Source organism: Hyalella azteca, unplaced genomic scaffold, assembly GCF_000764305.2.
Source record: "Hyalella azteca isolate HAZT.00-mixed unplaced genomic scaffold, Hazt_2.0.2 contig13313, whole genome shotgun sequence".
In the NCBI taxonomy this organism is placed as follows: Eukaryota; Metazoa; Arthropoda; class Malacostraca; order Amphipoda; family Hyalellidae; genus Hyalella; species Hyalella azteca.
The window spans coordinates 1-21,000 of NW_025943241.1; the positions used below are offsets into that span (position 1 = coordinate 1).

Consider the following 21,000-nt stretch of genomic DNA (forward strand, 5'->3'; position numbering starts at 1 on the left):
GAAAGACGATCATACTCTGATTTTATTCTCGAGTTATTTTATCAATCAATTATTAAATGAAATTTTCCAAATAACTTTTTGCAAAACTTCACTTAGAGGATAAAAAATGAGATCATTACCTCATCACATTTCTTTATTATTCCTCATAAATTAGCGGGCAACTTCATTGCTATCAGAAATTTCACAACAGTTCTCAAATACAAATAGCTGATTTGATATAATCTAAAGAATACAGTACAAATAACAAGCAAAAGATTACCCTTATACTTATTTTATACCTTGAAAGTGAGGGACAATCTTAGCAATTATATTTTTTATGGCAGTATTTGATATTGAGCTGGTTCTTCAACTTGCTAAAGCAAGTAACAAGTTATGTCACAACATATTATTCAGTTAAAATTATTTTCGGGCCAAGCTTTTCATTAACTGGATTTATATGAGACGAGCGTATAATATATAACGCGTAATTAAATACATTATTAACGATAAAATTTTTGAATGAAAATTTGATACGACCGGAACCCGTGATAACTTTTGGAAAGGGCAGAGATGTGCTGGTTTGTATAGAGGCCGATGGTTGTAACAAATGTTGATATCAAACCAAACAGGGTCTTAAACTTTCATTTGAAGCGCGCTGTGTTTCACAGTAGAAAATGTATTGGTGATACGCAGATGAACGCCGATTAAAATTAAGAATTTGTGTACAAAGTCGATTCTTTGCAGTACAGAGAACGGAAATTTGATATTTTGAACAGAAAGCTTCAAAACGGCTTTTATTGACATCTTTAATGACAATTGTGCAATCACAGGTAAAACAAGTTACAACAATACTGAATAACTAAAAGTTCAAAAATCAATTCTGGTGACTGCATAATGAGCCATAGCCATGCCATATGGCCATGCCCCGTTGGACATGAGAAATTGGTCAGTGACAGCAATGGACGTTAGAATTTCATCATGTAATGCGACTGAAACAAATATAATTCGTGCCACTCGAGACTTGTACTGCAAAGACAGAATTGAGTTCTTTTCCTGCCGTATCACACTTACGTGTAATAAAAGTTTCCCAGTAACCAGAATGTGATGCTGCAAGAATGACAGCGTTCACACTCAGTTGAAGTTGAAGAGCTTACAGAAATATCATAACATGACCTAAAATAACATAGTGATGTCGGTGCTGAAGTGTAGGCACCTGCTGTGGCCTGTCGCCGATTCTTGACATTTTCATGACTTGTTCACAGATCTAAAATCGTGTCATTTGACCGGATCTTTTCAAGACTGACGATAGTTTGAAATAGCTACTAGACTTCCACCTGTTTTGATATGGTGCTAGGCATTTCAAGTCTGAACATATATTTTCCATAGCTTTATCTAGTCTGTTCTTGAACGCGTTCAAACTCGGAGCGCCAACGATGAAATCGGGGAGGCTGTTCCCTGATTACATGCATCATATCGCTTAAACTGCGTACATTTGGGGAGCCTTATTACATCACATGTGTTACTTCAATTACACACCATACAATTCATAAGGCTGAAGGCTCCACGTCTTTATACCGCTCAGACTCCATACAATTGATGAAGCTGAAGGTGTCACATGCATCAAAAGAAGAGGTAGATCAAGCAGACTAGCAGCCTCAAAATAATACATATAGCAGGAGCGCTTAGTTGAGCATCACAACACTAACAAGGAACTCATCACATCTTGAGTCATTTATAAATGAAGTTTGAAAACCTGGAAGACATGAATGCCTCTTCGGGTGAGATTGCGTTACATATGCTAATCGAAGGATTACTTTCGTACCACATTCACTTTTTGAGCATCTACAAATTAACTGTACACTTACGTTAAGTTTTGAGGAACCACTCGCGAAAACAACTGAGAATTGCTTGGAGAGCCGTTGTGACGAACATGTACTTTGTACACAAAAACTTAATCTGTATGAGGATTACTAGTGATTAATGGTATTTCAGTTATGATTAATACAATTAGAACCATGCTTTTTTGTCTCTTGGATGCTTGGTTTGATGATAGGCTGAAATGTCTACGAATAAATTTCTCACAATTTAAAAAGTAAAATGACCATTCAATAATCGACTCGCCGCAACATGCGGATGTGTGCTAATAAATCTGGTTCGAAAATTAGTCTACAAAATAAATTTGTATTCAAGGTTCATTAGTAATATTGGAAAACTAACATTCATATTGCTTATCCCTCACATTGAGGTTATGTCTTAGCACAAAACAGTTCGATTTAGCGGAAATAACACCGTCGTCGGAAGCAGCATTTCCAGCCTATACTTGTAATTACTACAATATCGGCTGCCAGTACCCACCTTAAAAATAACAGCACCATTAATCCAGCAAGATATGACTAAATTAGTAATTCTTAATGATTCTCTGTCGATGTTTCCACGTCGACTTTACAATATGATACAGCGTTACAGAATTAATCGCTATTGTCACATACCCACAACAAAATCTTGACCCAAATTCACTCTTCAGGTAAATTATTTACACCATTCTTATCGTTCACTTGCATCTCGGGTTTCCTCTTTCTACTTCGTCGCCTTCGTACTTCCGAAAGCCGAGCTCTATTTCTATCCTTCTCATTCGTTGGGAGAGGAGAATTAAATATTACAGGTTTTTTATCATCACTAGACGGAGTCCAGAGAGCTTTTCTATACTTTCCATTGTGCGGCCACCGAATAAAGGTTGATTTGTTTCCAGGGTGAACAATCCAATCGTCCCAAAAGCCTGTCTCGAATTTCCCATTGGGCCTCAGCCATGAAGTTCGACCACCTCCACCCTCGATCTCCCGAAGACCAGCGTATACATTTGACACTTGAATGTCATTTTGAAAATCTAAAATGCTTCTTTCCGCAGCATGCAATATGGACTGAAGCTTTAAATAACCCTCGTCATCGTCATCTTCGCCATCCTTGAAGCCTTGAATAACAAACGAAGTTAAATTAGATTGAACTTCAAGACTCTGATTACTTTTCAATGATTCACCAGGACCGGATTTTTTAGACGTTTCGTTTCGATTAAATGTTTCAGATTTGTTTGCAGAATTGTTATCACGATCTCCGCTGCCGCTCATTCTTTCTTCGGCTTCATCTTCTGTTGCCTGGAGATGGGCATCACGGAATTTCGGTGAAATGTGCAGCAAACCGCTCCCCCTGCCATTAACAAATCTATCCTCTGCATCGAAGTCAACTTGGTTAAAAGCTGACTCGGTAGTTTCCTCTTCATTTGCTGCATTTATACCAAAGTTGCCTCTACTGATTTCTGTGAAACCAAATATTTCACTTTCAATCTTCTCAGTTTGATCATCCATTTTCGACCATCCACCATCACCGTTACGGTTGAAATGATCAATCTCTCTGTCAGAACCCTCTGAACCATATTTTACTATAGAGTTTGAAATGCCGTCATCGTCGCTGCCATGGGAGTCTAGTCGCCCATCATAAATTATATCTTCAACATCGCCGTTAGCAATGACTCCGCTTACACTTCGATTAACATAGTTTTTATTGTTATTTTCAGTAAGTTTTAGGACACTTCCGGAACTATCGTCACTATTATTTCCACTTGAGGCGTTCTGATTGTCTTCCTCAGAACTGGCTCTATCATTATCTTGGCCTGGCGGTGGGGCGTTCGAGGAGTTCGGGCCGCCTCCAGACCTGTGTCTCGGGTGTGCTCCGTTGTCCACCGTGACCAGATCACGGTCGACGTCATGAGTAATAGGAAGCCCCTCATCTGGAACGACTTCTTCTAGAGATGCAGCACCATTAGGCTCCTTTTCAATAACAGATTTCTCTACTGTTATCTGTAAAATAGGAAAAACAAAAGATGTTGTTCAAGTTTATTTATTGGAAAAGCACTCTCTGCTCCAGTGCTCCTGAAATATTCTTCAAGGAATATTTTCGCATTTCTACTGTTTGGTCAAAAAAATTTAGATGTATCCGAATTAGAATTTGCACAAGTGACAACCAATTTGAACGAGATAATTTCCACCAGTAAATAAGGAATAAATTCTTAGTATTTATGAAGTCACGAGAGAAAAATTTATTTAGTCACAGCGAACTTACTTCGAATTTTCAACTCGAAACATTGCAGCAACAGACTCGAGGTGAACCGTGGTTCTTTCCAGAGCATGCGGCCACGACGAGTAGCAACGGCCACCCCAGGTGTTAGGGGCTCAACTTTGAAAGCAACTCTTGTTAATGTGGCAATAAACACACAAGCAGGCTAGTGTTAGTTTGTCGGTCAGTGGCCACCACACAGGATGAAAACTTGCATAAGAAGCAAACGGGTTGTCAGTCATTGTTGCGAATAGAAAGGAACTTCAGGTTATTTCTTATGCGGCTCATATACCGAAATATTGGCAACAGGATTTTGCTCCTCATTAGTTTTGGCTGACGCATCGATTGAAGTTCATGTGGTTCTCCGGAATGTTGGCTGAAATAATAAACGACGTGACACTGCAGGCAACACTGCTCTGTATATCGTGCTATTCTGCTTTGGAGTTGTAGGCCACTACGTCATAGACCACTTCAGCAATAGTTAACTGACATCCAGTAGTTATGGTAGCTGCTGACGTAGACAGAAACACTTGTTGCGGTGGAACGATGGTGGCCGGGCAGAAGTACTCTTGTCTAATCGTTGTCATGTTGTCTTTGCCGACTGGAGTCATCAAAACGCTCATGACTACAAATGTTATGGAAGACAATGTTAGCAGTGCAACATCTACACAACAATAATCCATGCAGGTGCGCTGTCAATTTAATGTAGTGAATATTAACAACAAATCAAACCTACCATGCTTCTGCATTAGTCAAAAAAACAATAGATGAATAGTAAATATAATTCCTCAAGGCTACAAGACTTCCTTAAAAGTTGTTAATAAACTCAATCATTTAAATAAGCAATCACTACTGAGTTAAAAATCGAGAATATTGTTTGACATCAGTTGAAAAGTTTGAATGATGTTGCATTTCGTGCAAACTTATCTGCAGAACTTAAATGTGACGTGCTTGGGACGTTGATCTGTTTTATAACGTCAAGTTCGAATTAAATGGATTAAAATTATTCAGAGTGTCTTAAAGTTTCAGTTCATATAGAACCCAATAAATTTACACCGCATCTCAAAAAAGGCAAGAGGAATGCCAACATGTCCGTTCGGCAGCCCGCAATCGAGTTACGGTCACTTATCCTTCTAAATGAATCATCCATTATAAAAAATCGATGAGCAAAGCGAACAGAGGGGACTGGCTTCCCTCTGGAATTCCCTCCCTCAGCATGAGTCCTCCGAGACTGAGTCATGCATGAGCTTCCCTCGACAATATCGAGCACAAAGCAAACATAAACTTTGGGGATCATTTGAGCTCAATCTAGCAGGACATAGAGTAGAAGAAAAATAAAAGGAATTCAGTCGCTAAAAGATTGTAAGAAAATGAAAAAATATGTTTTTTTTTCCTGAATACTCGGGCAAAAAAATTCAGATTCAATTTGTACGAAAGTTTTTTTTGGCAGAGAAAATACTTAAGGAAGACGAAAAGAAGGAAAAAAGGGATATATGCATGACCGGCACGAATGAGTCACGCAGGTTCGTGCTTCACGGGAAAACCCTAATGTCAGAGGAATGACACATCCTCACATCCCCTAAGACACATCAAAGGAATGAAGTACGTGTGACAATTCAGTCAACATTAGAGCTTTATTCGTGATAGAGTATGAGAACATCATACTCTATCACGAATAAAGCTCTAATGTTGACCGGATTGTCTCCGAGTAGTAAGGCCTCAATTAAAAATCGTTAGTATCGCTCCACAATTCTTCTAAACCTTTTTGTCTTCTGTACAATACCGAAATGAAATTATTATTAGATAACGTTAAACGTATATATTAAAATAAAGTAGAATGCGTTCTAGCGCAAAATTTGACATTTAAGCAGGTTTCTGCGATAAGCTTGAAGAGCATGGCGGTGACCCGTGATTAATATCATCCCATGAATAGAAGCGTCAACATTCAATATTGCGAGCCACATCAACGGCTCGTCTGCCTAAAGCCTTCGATTGATCGTGCAACTCAAGATCCCTCGTTAGTTTCACTATCCAGTAGCATTGTTATTATGAAAGCAAAGTTCCACGCCGTGCCAATAAAAAATTAACACTCAATGAAGAAATACACCGATGAAAATTCGATTTCAAGGCACACTTATTAATTCGCAACTACTCACAGATAAAAGTACCAGACCGCTTAAAAGAATCAACGAACGTGTTTAAAAACCAAGCAAGAATACCGCGTTATACTCACGTCATCTTCTTTGAGAGAAGAGCCTCCTTCAGCAGACACTGAATCAGGGCCAACAGAAGAGCTGCCAGTGGCATTTGATGAAGACGAAGGCGATGACACAGGCTTATTTGCGCCTGATGCATTTGGTATTCCTCGTCCATTAGATGTACTTAAAGCCTCTTGAGAGTCGACGGCTGAATTTGAGTATGCAGATTGAGAAGACGAGGGCAGCCGCTCTGGGAGCTGACCGCGTGCAGAATGATAGAGCAACGAATGCTCCGGTCTCCCGGACACAAGGAGTGAGTCCACATCTTCCGGATACGAGGCTATCGGCGCTACAAGTAAATTTTTAATTAACTCATAAATCCAATAAGGATGGGGAGTTTATTATAACTATTTCAGAAATGAATTCTATAATTATTTTCATTTATGGTGAATATTATTACAATAACATAATGTGATAAAATATTCACAGAATTATTTTTTTATTGAGGGAACTACCGAGTATGGTCGATAGACCAGCACGGCCATATTATTCGATTCAAAATATGCGTTGCTCCGGATGGCACATATCTTTTGTATCTGATGTATGGAAGTCTCATAAGGTACCATGAAATTGTAATATTTTATATTAGTACTATATATAATAAAATTTTTAGAACAGTAGACTGACTGGCCGAGAAGTGGAGGTTGTCACTGAGGAACCTGTGGAGGTCTTCGTCGCGCCGCCGCAGCTCCGAGGACATGAGGACGCTCCAGTCAGAGATGGCGTGGCACTGCGAGTCCAGCGCCTCCTGACGCGTGCGCACGAAGCGCGAGAAGTCCATGCGCTGCTCCTCCAGAACCTTTAAGTCATTCAAATGCGATTTTGATGCGATAAACATTACATGGTTCAATCGTTAATAATTCTCAGATTTTAGTAGCAAACAATTCCAATCACGTTTGGACGTTGTTTTGGTACTGGGAATCAAATAATCAAGAAAAACTTTGTAATTTCCATTCTTCTAAGGTCTGCAAAACACCTTACTTTTATTATTGTTCACAAGGTAGGCACAATCACGTTGAACTAACCTGCTCATGCGTCTGCGCGGCGTTGTTAAGGCCAGTGAGGATGTTCTGGGTGTGATGAGTGTAACTCTGCAGGTTGTTCGCTAGTCTGTCCGCGTCGAGTCTGAGTTCGTCCTCCTGGTTGAGGTAGTACTCGGACCACGCGGTTGACGCATCGTTCACGAACCTCAGGCCCTCCACATCAGTCTCCTCAACGAGGTTCAGAGCGAGATGGTTGGTCGTGAGGGCCTGTACAGATAACATTGCTGAAATAACATGAAAGAAGGCCCAGGTTTCCATAACGTGTAGCTGACTATATTTTTTGCTGTACAGCATATCAACTATGTTTATAGATGATGTGATCCATCGCTTATAGGCGTTCAGGAAGGGAAACAAAATAATGAAATCAAGTCAGCAAGCGTTCAGTTTCTGATTTGGCTGCCTGGTTTCATTTCAACGATGTTTGCCATGAAATGCCATTTCTCGGTACAGACTCTAGAAGTGAAAAATTCAAATCGAGGCAATGAAATCATGCTTCTAAATCAATGCCGTCTGATTTAGATTGACACTTGGTCTAACCTGTGATAATGGAATAGGTAGATATTAATTACTCCATTTAGTTTTCTGATATGTTCAACTTACTATGATTTAGTTAAAGTCTCACAAACAAAATCGGTGTTCGTTTTTTATCTTCGGCAACGGATGTAAAATGTCCGATGCGCAATCGTTCTTCAATTAAACATGAATAATAATAAATTGAATATGGGTTCAGTTAATCATACTTTTAGTTATTAGCGCATTAACTTGTATGAGAAATCACGTATCTGAGTAATTAAACTAATTTTTGCACTGACCGAGCTCACGCCGGCCTGCATCCTGGAGCTGAGCAGTTCGGTCTCGTGAGTGAACTCCTGCTTGAACGCGACCTCCTGGGCCTTAGACGCGTTCACTTTGTCGTGGAGACGAGACGTCAGCTTGTCCACCACCTCCTCCGTGGCGTTCAGGCTGAGAGAGGAAAAACTAGTTGCAATAGAAGTGAATTTGAATATTTGGCAACATATTTATCACAACGCACGATAAATTATGTCGGTGAAGGGCTATATAAAAAATTTAAAGCTATTTTGAATATTTCGTTAAGTCTGAGATTAAAACATAAATTGATTTTACTCGAATTTGAGTTAATTAATGCAGAATTATTTATATTTTAGAAGTTTGAGATTCCATGCCTGTATTCGCGGGGGCCTCAATAAAAACAGTCCTATTACTACCTATTACCTAGCTACTACCAATTTTAGATATCATTACAACATTGAAATAGTTTAAAAGACAACAGACTGCTTACCTGAAGCAAGAGTTGTTTGCAATATTGCTTAGGCAGTCAAGATACAAGATCTATGTACAATTTTCAAAAAATTTCTACGTCTTTTCCTCTTTTAATTTTAAATATAGATAAACGTGAGGTGCGATTTAAGCATACTTCAATATCGGTCGAACATCATCATTATTGAGACGTTGCTCACAAACACAAAAAAAAACTCACGTCTCACCTTGCCGAAATATTGACGTAAGTGGAATCACTGAAGTTCACAAAACTCTGACTCTGAACTCTGATAGCCACAAGTTCCTTCACAACGTTGTTCATGCGGCTCTGAATCTCCTGTCATGACCAGGACAGAATCACAATTAATAAAGCCGTTAAATAAAGACCCCACTTTATATACCGACGTCGACATCAGTAGTAGAGAGATGTTACAGCCGATTTCTACGAACCCGTGTCTCGTGGATGTAGGATTTTGCCGTTCTGTTCAAGCCAAGTTGGTCGTTTTCTCTTGTTTTGGTGCTTATTATGTACAATTATTAAAACAGCAAGATTTGTTGGGCCGACTGTTCACCTTATTTTTTTATTTTGCTGAGGGGGGTTGTTCACGGCGTTCCTTTTTTAAATTTTGGTTTCTTTTGGCCGTTTGGATTATTTTTTTTACCCCTTTTTGTTTTGGAATTTTCCGGGGTTCACCTGTTAAAACCATTGCGTTCGTTTTTCTGTTGCGGGGAGGCATGGACTGTAAACGATTTTTTTCGCTTAATTGTTTCTTTTTGTTGGTTCATTTTTGTTTCGGGGCCTGACGGTTCTTTTACCGGAGTTTTTACGTTTTTCTTTCGCACTTTTTTGGAATTTCAATTTTAAATTCCCCTTTGGTGGTGGTTAGGCCGCCATAATCGCCAACACTCACCCTGACGAAGGTCTCGGCGTTTGCATGCAGTCTTCTGGCCAGGTCTCTGCCCCTCATGAGGAGGTTGGCGTGCTGAGGCGCCACCATTTCCAACTCCTGCCCCAGCTTCTGAAGAGCGTCGGCCTGACGCGTGGCGTGTGTCACGTATGAGTCTTGGAGGAACTCCACCTGAGCAGGGGCATGTAAATGGACCAGTTAAATAATTAATCGAAGTTTTTGATACTGTGTTAAACAATTTTTATGCTCAGACTTGTTGTAATCCAGTAATGAAACGCAGAGACAATTTACAGCTGCAGACGGCCTGCAGCAGAGACACATTTTCAGTCACCTCGGACCGAATTTCCTAAAAAGTTGGTAATAATAACGATCTTAAAAAAAAAGATAGATGAAATGACTTAATGGAGTTACCTTGGTGATGATATCAACACCAAGAGAGGTGACGGAGGTCGCGTGGTCTGAGAGGAGCGAGTTGAGAGCGACCATGGCAGGCAGGAGGATCGTCTTGTGGTAGCTCTTGATGTAACGAACCTGAGAGTCCTTCAGCGTCAGCAGATTCGCAAGATTTTTTTCGATGCCCTGCTGACCTGTGTAAACCTGCACAAAAATTAACATTTCTGGAGTAGCTCAATAATTATTTCAAGTTGATTCGTGTTGAATAGATTCGTCATGGAAAGAATTAGCACCGATTGAAAATGTGTAAGTAAATTTGTGGACATCTTAACAATTTCCCCTACTCAGCTTCAGTGGCATGGAAATAATTATAGTAAAACATCAATTAATTCATCCAATAATTTCTTTACAAAACATCAATTTATTCATTCTTAAACGATACAACTTATATCACAAAGTATTAAGGAATGTTTTAAATTAACCAAATGGCTTTAGTCTTAACACGGACAGATGAAAATTATTCAAACTGGCTCCAAATACAGCGAGTAACGAATAGTAACATTGCATTGAGTTTCCGAAATCGCAGGCAATTTTTTAACATGTGAGATTCGTGCAGTTTATACGCGAATATATTTGCCAAAAGATCCTAAAACGTCCGGTTTTAAAAATGAAGAGAAGAGTTGTGCACAGCGGCGCCAGTGAAGCAAATAAAGAAAGGCTCAAGAATTATTCTGGGGCTGGAAAAAGATTCGAGTTTGTCTAAGGTTTTTTGCCGCACTTCACAAGTGGGTGCGACCGTCTGCTGGCTTGATAAGTCAACAGGAAGGAGTGAACAACGAAATGCTTTAGTTTATTCTCCTACAATACAAACTGGATTCCTATTGCTCTGCTTATTCGCAAAATTAAAACAAAAGTATTTCAAATTAGTTTCTTGCAAAATTATATTATATTATATTTTACTATATTATATTATAAAAATAATAATATAATATATTATTAAGGAAAAATATTATATTATTATATTATAAAATAGGCATTAAATGCATCAATTCAGTTAAACTCTAGCTAGGCGCTTTGAAACATATTTATTTACAATTTCAAGTTTATTTGGGAATATTCAATTTCTTCAAAGTTTTTTACAAAGGTTTTCCAAAACCGGTTAATAAACTTGCTGAGCACAATTCTAACACATAAGCTGACAGATTTGACACCAAATGATCTGTAATTTCATCTCGTCATTATGAAGACGTATTTCACGCGCATTCTTGAACGATTGCATACCTTTTGGCGTTTGAAGTTCTCTACATTGAATATGGAGATTCAAATCATCCATACGAACTACTTTTTTTATAAATAACAAGCGAACAGTAGTCACGAAATGTTTTGATGATACAATTGCAGTCAACTGGATTTTTAAATTTGACTCAACCAACGGAATCCAACTCTGCGGTCCCGAAAAAATGATTTTGAGTTACAAGAAAACTCGTCCCAATTCTCGAGGAATGCATAATGGCGGGAATGTCCAAAGAGACTGCATGGGATGGGCAAAATAATCGTGATAAAAGCAGCATTTTGAAGAGGGTCAGCCAGGGCTGCGACTGCAACGGAAAAAGCAAAGCCCGCCTGCAAATTCTTTCAAAAATGAGATGAATTCAGAATTCATAAAAAAATTCTCTTATATATGCCAGTTTCATGCAAGTTAGAAGCCAATTTTAGTCGATGATAGCAAGGTGAAAGGACAATTTTGGACACTAAAATCCATTCGATTAACGATTAAATCTAATGAATTACAAATGAAGAGCATACAAATAGTAGTTTCGTTAATATCAGACCGCAAAGGAACCAAGAGGTTAATTAAAGTTTCAGCAGACGTTCATAATATGATTAAACCAAATACAATAAGTTATATTTTTTCAAACCACAAGCAGAAATTATAAAAAATCAACCTAGACTTTGGAAAAAAAACACAATTTTATCTGTTACGTAGTCTAATGTTCTCTGGTACTTCCCAAAGTTACCTGGTACGTAATAAACAACGTCGTTAATTAATAATATAAAGTAGAGTGTATTAAACTCAATACAATCGTAAGACAAATATATCCATGGACGCTAGGGATAATCAAAGTAACATTGAGTGCTGCGCATAAAATCAAGCCACGTGCTATATTAGCGCCAGGCTCATGCATATCAAACAGTCTGGACTGCAAGTCTGTTCTTATGCAAGATTTTTACGGCACGTTTCCAGTAAACATTCAGCTGCGGCGCATTACATTTCCGCCGGGGAAAATTAATTATGGTACTCCATTTGGAGATGATGTAGTAAATATAACCTGAAATGTGAGTTGAAAACGCCACATTAGAATTTTTGTGAAGTTTTGTAAGGATATGCCATCAGTAAATTGTACGTTGGTATTATTACGGCAGCTGGCAATAGGATTTGAAAACTATGGTGGCAGATCATAAAGATTTTCTAGTCAAAATTAAGTAAATTAGGAAAGAATAATTTTTAGTGTAGAATAAGTGAAAACCCTAATCGAAATTTTCTAGTCAGAATTACGTAAATTATAAAACAATAAGAATTGTTAATGTAGACTAAGTGAAACCCCTGCTCTTATGGAATGAATTGGAATGCAGAGACAGTACCTGCTAATATTGCATAAGAGACAAGTGACAGACCTGGTCCGAGGTGAGCATCTCGAGCATGGCGACCTGCTTGGTGGACACCCGCACGAGGGCGGCCACCTGCTCCGACAGCGCCCCCAGCTCCAGCCCGCGCTTCTCCAGCCGAGCCCCGAGGTTGTCGCGCAGCTCCTGCGACCAGCATACCAAATACAAGCATGCCTTCGTTTTGCGGCCCCTTTATTCTAGAGATTCTATTATGTAAAGTATTATATTTATTCCCGTGCTTGAATTCACGCAGGACAATAAAAATAAGTGTAAAGTTTTCTCGATGCTATTTATTGATTTTGGAAAATCGATACGAACTCATTGTGCGAAATATACCAAGAAAATAAACTAAATAAAACAAATAACTCATATATAACCAATAACTTATAAATAACAAATCAAGTAGTATACTTTCTTTCAAGTCTCACCAAATCGCTGCAGCTTCGGCAGTCCCAACAAGCTAAGCTTTGTTCATAAATACCTACTATATTGTGCGTCTGGTGACTTTAGTGCGTCAGTTTAGGAGTAAAATGAAAAATTGCGTTTAAAATGAGATTTTCTGACCAAATTATTTCATGTAATAACTTGGCATGCGGCTGATCTGATGATTACTTGAGAACATTTTACGATCAGATTGCTCGGAGTAATTCCTTACCCAGATTTTACGATATGATTGATCGCATTTGTGGCATATCCTTGTGGCCTTCGTCGCCAAGCTGAACGAAATATGTGTCTAATTCTGTTATCTAATGTAATGATCTGTTTACTTCATGCTGCAAGCCAATGTCTTAATTCAACGCCTCGATCTATTTTACCAAAGAAATATCTCAAAGCATTGTTTATTTAAGCTTGTGCAATATTTTCATTACACCGTGTGTGGGCGACATAGTTCAAATGTTGTTTCCTGTGCCCCCGGGGGGACGACACATGCCAGAAGCCTGCTTTGCACAACTTCACACATGAGTTTATATTCTTCAACGTGGGTAAGAACACCAGAGAGCATAGCAGCCTATGAAGTCAAGTGCTCAAAACCATAATGCCAGATGTCAACCGCTACCACTTAAACATGCTAGAGGTGAGCATGGCCAAACTGCATCTGGCGTAACCTCATCTGGCATAACCTCTTCTGGCGGAGCCTACACAAGTTACAACATTACTCCACCCAAAGCAAAGCTGAGCAGAACTGACCTAACCTCATTGGCTGCAGAAAGTTAGAGAGGCTTTCCGAATGAGCTGGTAGAGCACATCGTTGCTTGCAAGAAGGTTGTGAGCCGGCACAGCGTGAATAGGCTGCGTCAGAAGAGGTTAGGCTGGAGTAGGTGAGGCTAGATGCAGAATTGCTTATGAACGAGCGTGCTTGAGTAATGGCTGAAGTCCTACAGCGATTTTATCTTCGAGCACTGTGTCACTGGTCTGGATTACGGTGTTCCAAGATATTCTGCAGCTTCCAGTTCGGTGGCTGAGTGAAGTTGTAGCATACTGAGGCTGGGCGTGAGCTCCATGGCTTATATATAATACATTTATATATACTTAGGAGTTAAATTTCTGGTATACAGCAGGGCCCCTCGAGGAACAACACTTGTCATCTGGGTGCCAGCAATTCCAATAAGGTACTACACCTTTCGTGCTGTAGACAGGCCCTTGTCCGGGGTTTTGGTTGTTGCTATGGGCTACACCTATACCGTGAAGAAGGTAGATGACTCGGGGTGACGGATCGTTCCCTTGGGTTACACCTACCGCTCCTTAAAAAACAGCGGATTGGGAATCGGAGTCACAATAATTCCCTTAAATAACACTCACCTGGCAAAAATTGGATTGAGACTCAGGGTGGCGATGGTTCCTTTAGGCTAAACCTACCTTGCCAAAAACGGATTATAACTCAGGGTTACAGTTGCTGCCTTAGGCTATCTACCTTGCAGAAAGTGGATTGGGATTTGAGTTGACGTCTGTATCCACAGGCTTCACCTACCTTGCAGAAGGCGGATTGAGTCTCGGAGAACTGCTGTAAAGCCTCGTCCATCCGCACGATCTTCTGATTGAAGCCTCGTCGGAAATCTGTGCTCATCCGACGGCTCTCCCTCGCTTGGTGGGGTGTGCTGATGAACAAAATAAACTTAACTGGGAATAAGAATATGATCAAAAATATCCTAACCTTTAGAAAACTTAATAAAAAATCTCAAAAGAAAAAAATACTCCAGGAAAATCTTAGAAGGCACAGGTTTAACAAAATGGTAACAATAAACAATTATGTAATGTGGGCGATTTTGAAAAAGATGTATTCTTCTCGCCAGTACTATAATCAGTAAACCGGCTCACCAGGGATGCTCAGCATTATGTTGCCATTTTTAGAAAAAACACGTGAGCAATCTAAATCTCCCTGCCTTAACAATGGTAAACTTCAAATAATAATGATAGCAATCTCAGCTGTTGCTATCGACATAAGTACTTAAATGTACTCGATGTTGGGATACTCTCTAAACTTGATATCAACGCGCAGACAGCAATAGATGTACATTCATTTATCCGCAATTGAGTATAAAATCCTTCTCTAGACCGAGTTAATGGCAAAAAGAACTAACTGACTTCATGACATGTAAAGTGGTGTACAATGTACGCTGTACACAACTAGCGTGGGCCTGGCAGACCACAAAAATATATAGATAAACTAAAATAACCACAGATTAAAAATTGAAAGACAACGCACCCAAAATTTAATAAACCATTCAGAAAATTGCACTTATTGCCTGGCAAATATGAGTTTTATTCACTGGAACATGCAGGCTGAGAATAAGCTGAGAATTCATCCCCTGAATGCGAATCGTTAGTGATAGGTTCATTTGCTTAAATCTCTTGCATAACAAATCATTAAATTCATCACATTTTGTAGCTCAAATCACATGATGTAAGAGCATATAATTTATCAGCAACAAAATCAAATTTTCTAACCTGAAATAGAATGCTACAAAGCCTTATAAATCACCACCAAATACAAGACAGGCCCAAAAGACATAAATAAGCCCATCAAACTACCTTCCTGTAAATCATAAACTTTCATTAGTCACTCACATGTTGGGCCGAGGAGCGGCGTGTTCCGTGTTCACTTCAGGCGACGCCACGCGGGTTGCATCTGCCGCCTCTAAGCTCTTCCCGCGGTCGTCGCATCCCTCCTTGGCGCCAACAGCGTCATGATCCTCGTCGTCAGGGATAGAATATTCTATTCTACGGCGATGCTTTAGACGTCGACGCATGATTTTCTCTTGTCTTCTGTGCTCCCGCCAGCCAGACCCTCCACCGCACAGGGCAGTCCGACGCTCCTTACGAGACAAGCATGAGCGGCAACTCTTGACGCGAGAACGCAGATCTCGAAGTTGCTTCTCAAGCAACTTCACGTAATCCTGGGGACGACCAAATTTTATACAAAATTATCGAGTATGTTTAAGTAATGTGAAAATAATTTATTTTCTTTATTGCTTATTGCAGGAATTTTCATCAGATTCCTCGGCAATAATGATATAGTATAACAGAATATATAAATAAATTGCGAAATGCAATTATAAACGTTATTCACTTTTTGAGACGGTTATAAAACGCGTTATCTTTGGCCGCATGATTAGACGTCATTAGGAAGCTACTATAACATATATGTGATAGTACATAATAGCGTAGCAATCGAGTCCACTTGATCAGTCAATACTGAGCCACACCATGCGACGTAAAGAAGCAGTGCGAGCACCACAAAGAACGTACCTCATTGAGGGATGACTGAGGTAGCGGTGTCGAAGCGTTGAACAAAGGATCATTAAGTCGTTTGTTGAGTAAACTCCGGTAAAATTTAGACGATTTTCTCCTCACGTCAGTTGTAGTAATGGCTTCTATGGAGTTAGTCGAGTCGGTGAGCGACGAGGCTTCAACGGCCGGAACTCTGACCGTCGTGGCCGTGGATTGGACACCGCGGACCGTTAAAAACTGTGGACTCGTGTCGCGCTTACGGATTCTGAGGACATCATGTCCAGATTCTTCGGAAGATCGGGCCATTGATCTCTTTAGTCGGCCGTAGACAGATGCTGAAATACTCTTAGGCTCTGTAGTAGCAGATCCCAGATTATGCTTGTCATGTTTCTGAGCTGTGAGTGATCCAGGAACCGACTGTCTTCGGTTTGTCTCATTTTCATCGGTTGCTAATTTCGAATATTCATCATTACCAGCAAAATGATGAAACCCATTTTTAAGCACTCCTCCTTGTATTATTCTTGTAATATTAAAATTATTCAGATAACTGGCCGTTTTCTCGCTAGAATCAAGAGTAGAGTATTCTCCTCTGCTCCTACGAAAACTTTCAGGCAGGTCATCTGAGTTGTCAATTATTTTCGGTGAAGTAAAACGATCTAAGTTCTTATTCTGTTTACCGGTAGGTTCCACCAATGCTTCTAAAATATCATTCGTAGCGGAGATTACATTAAAATCGCGAGGATCATTCTCAGTGACATGCGCATTCCCAATGGACCCGCCATTGAGATCACTGTTCCGGAAGAGGCTAAATTTTGACGGGCCTTCGTCGACGGATAAAAAATCTTTGAGATCTTCGTGACTCAGCTGCTCGGCTGAGCTTACTATCGTCATAAGATGTTCATACTGCCTCTGTTCTTGTGGCTGTTGTTGCTGTTTCCGGTGAGGTAGCTGTAGGTGATGTAAATTTTGATTGAGATCTTGCTTCAACTGCTGCTGCTGAAACTTCCTATTTCCTACCTGTTGATTGTCATTCAAGTTTGTCGGCAACACTATTTGAGGCTCTATAGACACGATATTTCTTTCTCTTGGTGGATTTATCTGTTCTCCTTGGTGCTGCTTTAAAATTTCATTCTCTTCTTCTAAATATTGTTCTTCATTTCTAGATCCACGCTGATCATTTTCGAGATGTTGCTTTTTTTCCCCTACATTGTTTACACTATAAGTTTGTTGTTTTCCTATTGATGTCTGCTGAAGAAGTTCTCGCTGAAATGTCTGGCCCCGCCATGTAGGAGGCTGGGGGCCGGGTGCTGCGTTGTGGAGATGACAGCGCCACAGCTCCTCCTGCACAGCCGCCAGCTCCAAGCGCTGGTCCTGCACGCCACACGTCATCACTGCCACAACAGTTAACCCTTTGTCTGCAGACGGTAAGTCGCCAGGCCTTCAATTATGAATAGTATTAGCAACTATTATGGCATACGAGACAAAGGGCATTAGTTTTAAGGTATTAAACCGTGCTAAGACACAGGGTTAGCAACTCGCAATTTGAGCGAGGTAAGAGATTAACTCATTGACGACCATTATAGTTAGTTGTTGAGTTTTAAATTCAAGTACATACCCATTTTCGTATATATACCTCAGTGATAGAGAGGGTCTCGGTGAGCAAAGGTACCTCCATACTTTTTCATGAAAAATCAATACATAGAATTATTCGAAATTCAAATGGCCAGGTTTGCACCGGTTGCAAGTCGAGTGTCTTGCATAGCATGATATTTAGTCAGATTTAGCTGTACAAATACTTCAATGTATCTCAAGAAATATATTATTGTTCAATTAGTAACCACTAGGTATAAACGTGATCAACAACTTCTTGTCTTGAGGAATAAGAAGTATTCGACTAGTGCTGATATTCGTGAATTTCGAAAAATGAACAAAAGTATGAAAGTGTAGTGATATGTTGAGCCCATCACTCAGTTACAACGCAAGAATTAATGAAATCAGGAATATCTGAAGCGAGCGTTAATTGACTGACTAATAAAGAGAGTCAATTATCACCAGGGCCCATACTTTCAAAAAAAGTTAAGAGATCGTAAGTTAATCAGCCATTCGTTGACGGCCTTTCAAGCAAAATCCACCAATCATAGACCAGAAAATAAGGCGTAAATAAGTACGTTCTATTAGCGAGTTTTCAGAGTATGTGCCCTGAGCAATGCATGTAAACAGTAATATCTGTCCTTCGAACCTGAGTGATGGAGTCATCAGGCGGGAGCGCCTTCCCTCATTATGGTGATTCAAGGATCTCTATTTGATCTACACAACTAAATCGAGCCGCTCATCGGCTCGACTGGCGTGGCTTCCCTCTGCATTTCGTCAGCTCATAAGAACATCCAATTTAAAAGATTACGGAAATTCCATGCTTATAATTTCTTTAGGTTCAAACAAGATACTTCTCAAAATGATTACAGAAAAATTAAGCTGAAATTAGAAGCAATCGAATTCATATGATTCGGGTTTTTAAAATTTATGAATAATTGAGTTTATTTCACAGCAATATTTGTGAGTTTCAAATACACAACAAACAACTAGAAGAATTTCTAACAGTCAAGCATAAATGCGCTCTTGACTCAATTGACTGTAATCCTCTCAAGTACACGCAGTGCCGCGCATGGCATCAGCGGTAAGGCTGCCTATGAACGGCACCGGCCAATTGAAACGTTTTATATGGCTCAAGGTAAACCATTTCAGTAGAGCCTAGAAATTATGAAACCGATTAAGTTAACCCGAACTTAATAAGCAGCTTCAACTGCCGTTCTACGAAGTGAACCTGTTCAGCATTAGCTGCTTCACATGCCATGCTGCGAAGAAAGCCTGCCCAGCATTAGCTGCTCCACATGCCATGTTAAGGAGGAAGCCTGCAATGCAGAGCGGTCTGTATAAACGCACTCCAGCATAGCAAGGCACTAGGCGCTGTAATGGTCTCCTCCAGCTCTGCCGTTCATTGAGCCCGGGCGGCGTGTGATGCAGGGCCGCATATCGCGTGTCTTGCTAATGGCTGCTCTCGCCATTCATTTGCACTGCAATACGCTGGTGCGTTTCCTTGGAAACTCAATCTTGGTTTCGGAGCAATTTCAGTACCACATGTTTTAATTGAATGATATTGTGAATGAGAAATGTTTTCTTGGAATGATATTAGCTGCAAACGAATTTAATTTAACCATAGTATCTAAACGTTTGTTGTCCTCGTGGTACATACATATGTGGGCTTTGGAAGTTTATTTTTTTTTTTTGCATATGCCTTCTGGGATGACTTTCTGCAAGACGCTATTCCCTTCTTTCCAAAATTAATTCGGTAAATTAACCCTAGAAGGTAATTCATCCATTTTTCGTGGCTATAGTGGAGTGATGAAAATATCTTAAATGTTCTGGATGTGAAGTGAATGAGTTTGGTAGCCTCTGCTCCATAACACTGAATTAAATGCGTGGTTTTTCAGAACTATGTGAGCTTCAGACGTCCGCTAAGTATTATATTTGCTGAGGACGTGTTTCGTACAGCAATAAGGACTTCGTCATCTTTTGCCACATTGAAAACGTGTGTTTTACCTGACAAAAAGCAAGGTGATTTTTGGCCGACCAATGAATTTGTGTGAGAATTTTTGAGTCTCGTAAAATCAAGTGTGAGCTTTCAAAAATCGCTATTTGATTTTTTATTTGTCTGGAATAACGGAGTATTGCAGAGTCATGAATACCCGCAAATTTCGAATAAGATATGCAATAACTGCTACCTGTTTCAGTTTAATGAACTGAACAACGGCGAACGTTAGGAGTTATGACAGTTAAAAGCAGAGCCGATATGCAGTGTTATATGGTATTCAACTTGAACAAAAATGTTTGCCAAATGCAATGGCGCCGTCAGAACTCTAAGAGTCCGTGGAATATTTAGATACAAATCTCTTAAGACATCTTCCAACCATAAATATAACGGACATTATACAATTACAATTTTCTAATGCTATTTTCTATGGAAAACCTTTCCTTTTCATGCGCATAACCTGCCCTGGCCTTACTTGGAACATGCGTTCCAAGTAACTAATGTATCAAATGAAGTCATTTAGTCAGATCAGTCTGCTAAATATAACCGAAAAGTATAGTAAAGAATTGCCGAAACTTAAATGGAAAACAACATCCACCACACACATATGTGCACACAGAGGCACACACATAAATGTGCACACACGATGATTCTTGCTAGATGGCGGGCAGGCACACGGTTCAGATTACTGGGCCATTGCATGAACGCCTCCGCCCTCGCGCGCGAGATTAGGTACACGATGCCTGTGCAATGCGCATCCATGTAGCAGGTAATACAAATACGCTGCTTTGTAATTTCACGCACGGCATGTCATCATTGGATGTACAGGCAAGTGTTTGAATTAGTTTAAAAGCATTAACATTTTCAATTATCACACCTTCCACCATTACAAAAAATACTCGCCAAGCAAAATTTGTCTTTATCTCTAATGAATATGAAAAAAGTTTTTTACATTGCGTGGAGAAGATCTGAATATTGTCAGTCTGCTTGATCAGAAGATCTGAAAGCATGTCAGTAAAAAAGTTAGTAACCCAGCAGCTGTGTATTCCCAG

General features: G+C 39.8%; 1 protein-coding gene across 2 annotated transcripts in view; it reads right to left on the reverse strand.

Moving 5' to 3' along the window:
• Positions 1 to 1,382: 1,382 nt before the first annotated feature.
• Positions 1,383 to 21,000, reverse strand: part of LOC108681374 — a 44,298-nt gene continuing 24,680 nt past the window's right edge. The window contains exons 2-14 of one of the 2 annotated variants that reach the window (XR_001931494.2): positions 16,381 to 17,733; positions 15,700 to 16,028; positions 14,603 to 14,729; positions 12,643 to 12,777; positions 9,985 to 10,170; positions 9,577 to 9,744; positions 8,893 to 9,002; positions 8,200 to 8,350; positions 7,370 to 7,594; positions 6,972 to 7,143; positions 6,320 to 6,633; positions 4,093 to 4,711; positions 3,764 to 3,830 (exon numbers count right to left, since the gene is read on the reverse strand). Coding sequence is in view for 1 of the 2 variants with exons in the window: in XM_018170392.2 (XP_018025881.1) it covers positions 2,493 to 3,830; positions 6,320 to 6,633; positions 6,972 to 7,143; positions 7,370 to 7,594; positions 8,200 to 8,350; positions 8,893 to 9,002; positions 9,577 to 9,744; positions 9,985 to 10,170; positions 12,643 to 12,777; positions 14,603 to 14,729; positions 15,700 to 16,028; positions 16,381 to 17,733 (4,608 nt within the window). In the remaining variant the exon portion in view is untranslated. Of the gene's footprint in view, positions 3,831 to 4,092; positions 4,712 to 6,319; positions 6,634 to 6,971; positions 7,144 to 7,369; positions 7,595 to 8,199; positions 8,351 to 8,892; positions 9,003 to 9,576; positions 9,745 to 9,984; positions 10,171 to 12,642; positions 12,778 to 14,602; positions 14,730 to 15,699; positions 16,029 to 16,380; positions 17,734 to 21,000 lie in introns of both variants that reach the window. The other variant, XM_018170392.2, reaches the window with a different exon arrangement.